Below are 9,967 nucleotides of genomic sequence, written 5' to 3'. Positions count from 1 at the left end.
AATATTCTTCTCTAGCGCTCTTAATACTGCTTTCTTCACAGCTTTTAGCTTTGCTATCTGTTTGACTTTAGGCAAGCCACTTCAGCTTTGGGTCAATTTCAATGTCTATGAAAAAAGGAGATGAGATTTCCTGATCTCTAGGACTCATTCCTGCATTAATACTCATGGAAGTAAAAATTTTCAACTTTTGTTAGCAGAGCCATTGACTAGAATTTGTTAACAATGCCAGTACCGAAACCTTGCTTCCATAGGTTTTAATTTGGCAGGTCTGGGATGGGTTCCCAGCATCCCATGTATTTTTAATGAACATTCCCAGATTGTCTAATGAACATCAAAGTTTATTCTATGAGTATTCTATTTTTCATCCCAAACCACTACTTTAATAGAGCAGAATGGGTTTTAAATAAGAGATGTAAAGAACTTCCCAGTTGACTTAAGTGAGGATCTTCAACCAGAGAGGAACTGAAACAGTCAGAATCTAGCAAAATGAAATAACGCTCTGAGGAAATGCAGAGATGCCCGGCTCTATACAGAACCATTTCATATTTAATATAGCATTATCAGGACAAATTATTAATTAAAAATGGAGTTGATAGGACTCAAAAGGGGAAGCACAATATAGTAAGTGTGAAATAACTTATGAATGATTAATAAAAAGTTGTTTTCAAAATGTGGTGAAAAAGTAAGATTTTTATTTAAAAGAGGCTACTTGGACAAATAGGTGTCTTAAAATATAGGTTTTATATGTAGGTATCTTTGTGTGTTTATGTACCTATGTTGTACACACATGTGTTTATATGTTTTAAATTATATTTCAAAATAATAAACTAATGATCAACAATTCAGTCATAGACCAGTGCCTGAAAATTACACTGTGAGGACATTTAAAACAATGAAAATTGCCCTGTGAGGACATTTAAATGTAAACATTTAATTTACAGATTATTTACTGTAATCTACATTCTTAGGATCACAGTCTTCAAGGTTTTGGGAAAGCCAAAGTATAGACCATAATGATTTTGAGTTGTGCAGCCCATTTTGGGAAATCTAAAGATGTTAAGCACATTTCCCTTGGGACTTTCTCACTCATTCACTCCTTGTCTAAGATCCTTTACTCCAAAAGTGTCTGCCTGCCAGAGAAGGCACCAATACAGGGCCTAAGGGGGTAGGAATGAAGGTTGGGAAAACATACCAAGTTTGAGTTGGGGGATCAACATTCCATCTGGAAGCTAACTAGATAATGGAATATTTCCCCTTCCCCATCCTTGCATCTCCTCCCTGTTCAGAAGGAAAATAAGAAATGCCTGCCTTAGCCCTAATGTTTATTTACACCTTATACCATTTTCTATTGTTAGTAGACTCTTTTACTCCTTCCCAGTGAAAAGCTGCTTTCTGGGGGGTAAAGGCACCAGTTCTAGCAGAGGACCTCAGTGGTCCCACTGGTTCCAAAGTGTTGGTTTCTTCTTTAAACATCATTTTATGCAAAAGTGCATTGTGAGTGAACTCAAGCCCATGCTCTGCACCCTTCTTCCCAGTCCCTGGGCCGGTAGCTCCCCAACCACCTTGTTGGTTCTTGAACTGAAGGTTCATGGTGGTGTGGCTTACGTAATACACATATGTGCTATGATCCCTGTGCATAATTGAGGCTGTGTTATATGCCTAAGATGAGTTAGCAACCCTTCCACAGTTGTATTTTTAAAAGGATGACAACCACTTTCCCATTGTGCTTTTGGTACATTTCTATGAAACTCTTCCAACTAGTGTCTCCTAATACCGACCCCTGAGCTAATTAGCAGTCTGGTGCTCTAGACAGAACTGAAAACAAAATGTAAATTTAAAAACAGAAACCAGGATCTGCTGGTTGAGGGGATAAAGCCAAGGCCCAATAAAGAAAGTGGGGGTGGGGTGCCGTTGTGAGCAGCTCTGTTTCTGCTAGTAGAATACTGGGTCTCAAACTGAGATTAGACCACAGTTCATCTAAGCAGTACCCCCTCCTCCCATTAGTAAAAAAATAAAAGTAAAAAAATAAAAACAGCAGAGCATCTGGGTTTGCGCAGAAGAAAGCGAGACCTTTAACCATGGCCACTCCACTCGGTGCTCACAGCTAGGCACCTGTTAGGTGCACGCTTGTGCCCAGAAGCCTATCCTCAGAGGCAGCTTCACACCTGCATTTACACTTCAGCCTAATGAACTTTCATCAAGGCTTCCCCACCCCCGTATCGGATCCACAGAGGCACGGAAGGCAGCCTCACTCTCAGCCACGCTGTCCTCTCCCAGGGAGATTTAAAAGCGCCCCCATTGTCTACCCCACCCTCCCTCCCCCAACCAGCATCTCCATCTAGAGAAGGAATTTCACTTGTCTCCCCACGGCAAAGAGCGAAAAGGTGAGGGATGCACCGGAGAGAAGATAAAGTACCTGCTCACGCCCCTCCCCACTCACCCACGCGTCCGCTCCCAGCTCCCTCCTCCTGCTGGGGTCTGGCAGTCAGGTGAGGTTACCTGGACGCCCCGAGAAGCCCCAAGGGGTGCTGCAGTCCTTCCTTTCGAAATGGCCCCACTCCCCGCCGCGTCCCCAGGACCGCTGCCCCTCTCCCCCCGCGCGCGTCCCTGGCCCCTCCGGCTCCGACGCGCAGCGACAGCCGCACGCCGCGCTCTGTTCCCCTCCGCCGACCTGGCGTGACGCAGGCGGAGACTACTTAAGGGCGGATTAGAGGCGGCGGCCGCGGATTCCCGAGCCCGGCAGCCGGCTCCGCGCGCTCCGCCCCGGCCCCTCGCAGGCTGCAGCGCGGGAGCGCCAGGTGCCCGCCGGAGTAGCAGGCGCGGAGGTGCCTGGACCCTCTCCGGCCCCCAACCTGCGGCGGAGAGCGGTGGCCACAGACCTGGGCGCGCGGGCCAGAGCTCGCGGACCTGCACGCTGCCACTCCCGCCCCGCCCCTCGTCCCGCCATCCGCGGGATCCAGACCCGACCCCCGGACGGCGCCGGAGGTTCGTGCCCGCTCTCCGGACCGCGCCTACTGCCCCATCAGTCGGGACGCACTTGGATTTCTTTCCCCATTTCCCTCTTTTAAGTACAATAAAAGGGGAGGAGGGATTCGTGGATTTTTCAAAAAAATTTGCTTTTTTAACTGGGAGGCAATTCGCTCCCATTCGGGAGGTGCGGCCCGGGGAGGGGCCAGGAGCGGGAACGTGCCCGGTGCTGCCCAGTCTTTGTCTGCTGCCTCCGGATGCACAGCGATGGGGGAATGGACCATCTTGGAGAGGCTGCTGGAAGCCGCGGTGCAGCAGCACTCCACTATGATCGGGAGGTAAGGGCGCCAAGCCGGCCTTCAGCGGGCCCCGTCGGGCGGTCTCCGGGAGTCCCTTCTCACGTCCGTACTAAGCCCCCTTTCCCCAGCCCTCAGCTGGTCCTCTGCCTGCTCCCCATCGTCCTCAATCAAAGCGCCGGTGTTCCCCGGAGTTGAGGGATTACCCGGTGCGCGGTGATGCCCCCCCACCTAGCTACTCCTGACCAGCTCCCCAACCCCTTCCCTATGAAGCACCGCTGGGGGATTCACTCTTCCCACATGAGAAAAGGAGTTGTTGGCTCAGTCTGTGGTCCCCCCACTCTCCAGAGTCAGAGCCAATCTCCATCCGGTTCCCTAAATAGAATCTACAAAGACGGCAGGATTGCATTCGGACAGAGAAGGGCAAATGGGGAGATGGATTTGCTCTTCAGAGCAGATGCATCTTTTCTCAACAAATATTTATTAATATTTGGCTGTTAAAACTTACAGAGCCTACATTCCCAATTGACATTTTTGTGTGTCTATGGCTGTCTGCCTTCGTATATATTCACATACATATGAATATGTATTCATAGCCATCTGTTTATATAAAGGATTAAATTTAATATTCATATCTAGGATAAATTAAATACAAACTAAATATACACGTGGAGAAGTTATGTACAGATCCTGCGTAGACTTTGAAACATGCCCCACCTGTTCAGGCGTTCTGTGTGCATTTGCCATATCCAGAGTGAAGGTGTGTTTTGTGTCTCTATACATTCCATTTATAGAGATGAAATCTATCTATTGCAAGTAGACTATGTCCAGTGTTTGGAGATGTGTATACCTGGGATCCTTGTTGTAGGATGTGTTCCCAGCCTATCAGCACCCAGCAGTACAGCAGTAAAGGAAGAGACAAAAAGGTTTCCCAGATTCCCAATTCAGTACCACGCAGGATGGACAGCTCCCCAGGCAAAGGACTGGTAAACACCAGAACCGGGAAGGGAGGAGCAGGGGTTTCCTGTTAGTGACGCAGCCGTGAGAACCTCTCTCCCTCCCTCTTCCTCTGCTCAGGATCCTGTTGACTGTGGTGGTGATCTTCCGGATCCTCATTGTGGCCATTGTGGGGGAGACGGTGTACGATGATGAGCAGACCATGTTTGTGTGCAACACCCTGCAGCCCGGCTGTAACCAGGCCTGCTATGACCGCGCCTTCCCCATCTCCCACATACGTTACTGGGTCTTCCAGATCATAATGGTGTGTACACCCAGTCTCTGCTTCATCACCTACTCTGTGCACCAGTCTGCCAAGCAGCGAGAACGCCGCTACTCAACTGTCTTCCTAGCCCTGGATAGAGATCCCCCTGAGTCTATGGGGGGTCCTGGAGGAACTGGGGGTGGGGGCAGTGGTGGGGGCAAACGAGAAGATAAGAAATTGCAAAATGCCATTGTCAATGGGGTGCTGCAGAACACAGAGAACACCAACAAGGAGACGGAGCCAGATTGTTTAGAGGTTAAAGAGCTGACTCCACACTCATCGGGGCTGCGCACCGCATCAAAATCCAAGCTTCGAAGGCAGGAAGGCATCTCCCGCTTCTACATTATCCAAGTGGTGTTCCGAAATGCCCTGGAAATTGGGTTTCTGGTGGGTCAATACTTTCTCTATGGCTTTAGCGTCCCGGGGTTATATGAGTGTAACCGCTACCCCTGCATCAAGGAGGTGGAATGTTATGTGTCGCGGCCCACTGAGAAGACCGTCTTTCTAGTGTTCATGTTTGCTGTGAGTGGCATCTGTGTTGTGCTCAACCTGGCTGAACTCAACCATCTGGGATGGCGCAAGATCAAGCTGGCTGTGCGAGGGGCCCAGGCCAAGAGGAAGTCAGTCTATGAGATCCGTAACAAGGACCTGCCCAGGGTCAGTGTTCCCAATTTTGGCAGGACTCAGTCCAGTGACTCCGCCTATGTGTGAGAGGGCAGGTTTTGGGAAGGCCTGGGGAATGACAAGTGCCCCAAAGCAGAGGACTGCTGAGAGGTGGCCATATCTGCCCTCATTATTGTGACTCTCACCACTAAGATGTAGGACAAGGCTGGTTAAGAGAAGATCTTGCATCAGTGGGAATAGAGAAAAAGTAGAACCATTACCACATGTCACATTGTTGGTTCCACAGAGACAATTGGGTAAAGTGATGAGATGGATGACCTGGACTTCTTTGGGCCCTTTCTACTCATGGCCCTGCCTGATCCTGATAACAGTGGACTCGCACTGCTACCAAGTAGGACTTAGCTCTGCTGAGCTCTGTATTCCGGTGAATGGCGTGAGTCGAATACTTCATTGATAAAAAATTTGTGACCTATCTCTACACATCCCTTTATCCTGGGCTGCAGGACAAACATCCTTGAGGCATCCTTCATGTATATCCCCCACCAGCATGCCCCTTTTCCTCAACCCAGGATAGCATGCCAGCTTTTTTCTGAATCTGGCCTTACATTAGACCTTATACGGTTTATTTGCAAGCTAGAGGGAATTACATGGGGTACTTTTTGGAGAATGGCCACGGAAGAAGTTTCCATTAGAGCCCCATCTGACTGGCCCTTAGTCAATATGAAAACCTTAGGAATGTCTCAATATTTCCAGTTTTCTAACTCAAACTGCACTGGTGCTGTTTAATAGGGATGGGGGATGGGTGGGAGGGAGGGAATTGCAATATGCAACTACAACACTTTTGTGAGATGGTTGTTGCACTGTTCAGTGTGTAGTTAATGAGCTTCAGGATATTTCTGCCTTCTAGCTTGTGGACTTTGGATAACATTAAAAAGATTTTTTTTTTGTTAACATTGAGGGTGTTTACCCAAGCCACAGAATTTCTAACTGGTGTATCTCACTCATTTTCTTACATAGTTTTGTTGTGCAACACAGCTGCACGTCGTTCTGCCATGGTTTGAATTTACCTGTGTGCTTACACCAGAGACCTTAAATCAGCCCATGTCAATCCCAATTTACTATTTTATCAGTTATTTTTGAAATACACACACACACACACACACACACACACATCACTGGCTTAAAAAAACTGGAACTAAACACTATTGGCTAACACGTGTTTACAGATGCTTATTTGAGACATATACCAAAGGTTCAAAAACCTATTGCTTTGGACTGTGAATATATTAACTTCTCTTTGCTCTTATTTATTTAAGTGCCATATTGTACCTTTCATATCCACTGTGTATTTAGTTAAAGCATTGGCCAAGAGTAATATTTGCATAATGTGCTTTTATGAAGCCCTCTGTTTCCTTTGAATTATCATTATCATTTTTGATTTAGATATGGACATGGTGTAACACACGACTGAGGATTTGTTTAAAATAAAGTTCTTGCCTTTTTTTGTAAAACGAGAAGAGTCTGCATGTTTTTCTATTTTGATTAGGGTTCTATTTATTTAAATACATGTTCAAAAATGCTATGACAGTAGAATATTGGGGGCAGGAACTGAGTGATGGTTGAATAATATTTGAGAGATGATCAATGAAATCTAATCAGCTACTAACAGATAAAGAGAGGCTGGTCTGTTTTATGAATGTATAGAAGGAAGTAGTGAGGCTTCCAAGTAATAGTATTCATTAACTCCTTTCAATGTTAGCTCAAAACCTCTCTGCTTGTCTACTTATATTTCTTGTAATACCAATGTCAACAATATATCGTATTAACCTCTTCCAGGAGTGGATATTTTTCCTTTTCCACTGTATTTTTCCTGCCATGGATTAATTGTTCCACTTGGCAGGCATGATTTCTTCAGGGCCTGATGTTCAGTATTAACCCAATAGTCAAAAAGGACCCTGTAGACCAGGGCTTCCCAGTAGAACTTTCTGTAATGATGGAGATTTTGTCTATCCATGCTGCCCAATTTGGCAACAACTAGCCATGTATGGCTTTTGAGCTCTTAATATGTGGCTAGTGAAAATGAAGAAATAAATTTCTAATTTTATTTAATTTTAATTGATTTTAATTAATTTAAATAGTCATATATGGTTAGTTGCTACTATATTACACAGCACAGTTCTAGACTTTTAATCACTCGTTTCTTAATGAGTTCTTCAAAGGGAATTGATCCATTGTTTATATAAGACATTACTTTTTAGCTACATTTTTTACTATCATTTCTGGTACTTTCTGCCTACATGTGGTCTCTTTGCTTCAGTAGGCTATTGTTCTTCCTCAGTTCTTCAACGCTAGTCACCTAATTCTAATGAGTATTTGACTTGCACATTGCAAAGCAACACAGGGTTTCCTGGATGATTATTTTTCAAACACGATTGTTGCACCTTTTAACTATGGTAATGCAGATGCCATTTTCAGAATGAAAATGTGTTCATTTAAATCTATAGGTTTCTATTTGCAGTATAAATAAGCAGTTGAAGATGATTGTCCCTGAGCAAAGAAACAGATCCTCCTCTGTTTTGTGTTTGGGAAGCTAAAAATGTTTAAGACGACTCCCAGAGATGGAGGAAGAGTGTTGCCTGAGAGCTCTTAGCATATGCTTGGGTGTGAAAGCAATAGGAATCTGTGTGGAAAACAAGGTCTGTTGTATTTATGCCTTGATGTAGGATTAGAAGAACCATGGTGTTTCCTGGAAGAAATTCATCCCTGATCAGTGGGGTTGATCTATTTCAGTTCTTTGATGTTTCCAAACACCCACAAATGGCAAGATTATTAATTCACTTTTCAGTAATGGAGAAGAGAATACACCTCCTCTCAATTTCATTGGAATGACTGATCTATATTGGTCTTTGATTGGTCTGTGATTCTTTTGCTTTCTATCTAATGAAGGAAATACACTGATGATTTGATGGTTCATAAGGCTGTGTGATGGATATGACTTTAATCTGTATTTTGCGGGATGACGACATGGACATATTCTCTTAAATTTAAGAGACTTTTGGGGACCCGAAGGCCCTCTTGGCCTGTGCATGTGTGTGCGTGTTTGTGTGTGCACACTGGTTAAGTGGTGGGTGGCAGAGCATGAACTCAGTTTAAAAGTTTAGAGAATAGCCTGGAGGGACTGATGTTACTTCTTAACCTAGGAAAGAAGAACTGAGTGTACAGAATTTGTAATTTGTAAGCACTCGAATGTTTAAAGGGTTAAAAAATATGAGGGATAGCATTTGTACTCTATGACCTCTATGGGCAGAGGAAAATGACTGGATTTAAAATCAAGGGTGGGAGTGGTTAGAAAGAACATGATTTCTTTTTCACCTCTGCTTTTGTTATTGTTGTTGTTTACCCTGTCTCTTCTGCAGGGAATACCTGTCCTTCCACGTGCTTTCACTGGGTGTGCTCCTCTTCACTCCTTAAAAGTCGGTCTGGCTGACCCTTGCACAGGAACCTATTTTAAACTCTCCTCCAGGCTGGGTTGGTGTCCCTGCTCTGAGCCTTTATAAAAGTCACTTTACCGGTCACTTGCTGCATGGAAATGGAATGGTTCCAGATCATCTAGGTCAACAGTTCCCAACGTGTTTGGCACCAGGGACCAGTTTCATGGAAGACAATTTCTCCACTGACAGGGTGGGGAGAGGGAGGTGGGGAGGCAGAACTCAGACAGTAAAGTGAGAGATAAGGAATGGCTGTAAATACAGGTGAAGCTTTGCTTGGTTGCAGGCTGCTCACCTCCTGCTGTGTGGCCTGGTTCCTAAGTTTCATGGAAGAAGGGGAAGGGGTGTGTGTATAGCGGTGGAGCTCAGGTGGTGATGTGCAGTCTGGTTCCTAACAGGCCATGGCTAGGGCATTAGGGACCACAGATCTAGATTGTTCGTTGAGGTCAGGAACTGTGTCTTATTCATTACAACCTTATATAACATGTATTGTCACCATCTCATTTGCTACCAGAGCAATGAGTGCCTCAGTTTTCAACCTGGGGACAATCTTATAGACTCAGAGTGTATGAAAGCTAAACACATCCTCTGAGGACATTAAGACAAGCCTTTCATGGTACACTTTAGGAAATCAAAAGATCTAAAATTAAGACAGTGAATGTCTAGGACAATGGCATTCATCTTGGAGGGTTGGAATACTTAGGAAACAATATTTAGATTGGTTTTACTTTCTTTATATTTTATTACGAATATTAGTTTGCCAGGGCTGCCATAATGAAATACCACAGAATGGATAACAACAGAAATTTATTTTCTCACAGTGCTGGAATTTGGAGGTCCAAGCAAAGTTTTGTTCCTTCTGAGGCCTCTCTCATTGGCTTGCAGATGGCAGCCTTCTCGTTGTGTCTTCACATGGTGGTTCCATCATCCATGTACGCATCGCTCTAGTGTCACTTTGTGTGTCCAAATTTCCTCTTATGAGGACACTAGTCGGATTGGATTAGATCCTCATCCTAACTTAATCACCTCGCTTTAACTTAATCGCCTCTTTAAAGGCCGTGTCTCCAAATACAGTCACATTCTGATGTACTGGGGTTTAAGGTATCAACATATGAATTTTGGGGGGACAAAATTCAGCCCATCACACTCATTTTCAAATCTTTAGGTACCTTATGGTAAGGGGGACAATATAATTCATTGTACAAAATGGGGCACTTTTGAGAGTGGAAAGGGCAGGGTAGCTAATTAAATGAAACTCCAGAACAATAGGTAGAAGTTGGGTCTGTCCTGGGCAAAAGGTAATAAACAACCCCTGAGCTCCTGGTCCCGGG

The 9,967-nt window shown here is 44.9% G+C and overlaps 1 protein-coding gene across 1 annotated transcript; it reads left to right on the top strand.

Moving 5' to 3' along the window:
- The first annotated feature begins 2,722 nt into the window (after nt 1-2,722).
- On the top strand, nt 2,723-6,741 carry GJD2 (gap junction protein delta 2). Its single transcript, XM_012766734.2, has 2 exons — nt 2,723-3,305; nt 4,341-6,741. The coding sequence occupies exons 1-2, from the start codon at nt 3,235-3,237 to the stop codon at nt 5,233-5,235; spliced, it is 966 nt and encodes a 321-aa protein (XP_012622188.1). The 5' UTR covers nt 2,723-3,234; the 3' UTR covers nt 5,236-6,741.
- Nucleotides 6,742-9,967: the final 3,226 nt, after the last annotated feature.

This window comes from Microcebus murinus, chromosome 6 (genome assembly GCF_040939455.1).
Source record: "Microcebus murinus isolate Inina chromosome 6, M.murinus_Inina_mat1.0, whole genome shotgun sequence".
In the NCBI taxonomy this organism is placed as follows: Eukaryota; Metazoa; Chordata; class Mammalia; order Primates; family Cheirogaleidae; genus Microcebus; species Microcebus murinus.
This window is presented reverse-complemented; position numbering and strand designations above follow the sequence as displayed.

Coding starts and splice junctions, on each gene's coding strand:
- GJD2 (XM_012766734.2), top strand. CDS start 3,235: ATGGGGGAATGGACCATCTTGGAGAGGCTGCTGGAAGCCGCGGTGCAG. Junction 3,306..4,340: donor CACTCCACTATGATCGGGAG/GTAAGGGCGCCA, acceptor TCCTCTGCTCAG/GATCCTGTTGACTGTGGTGG.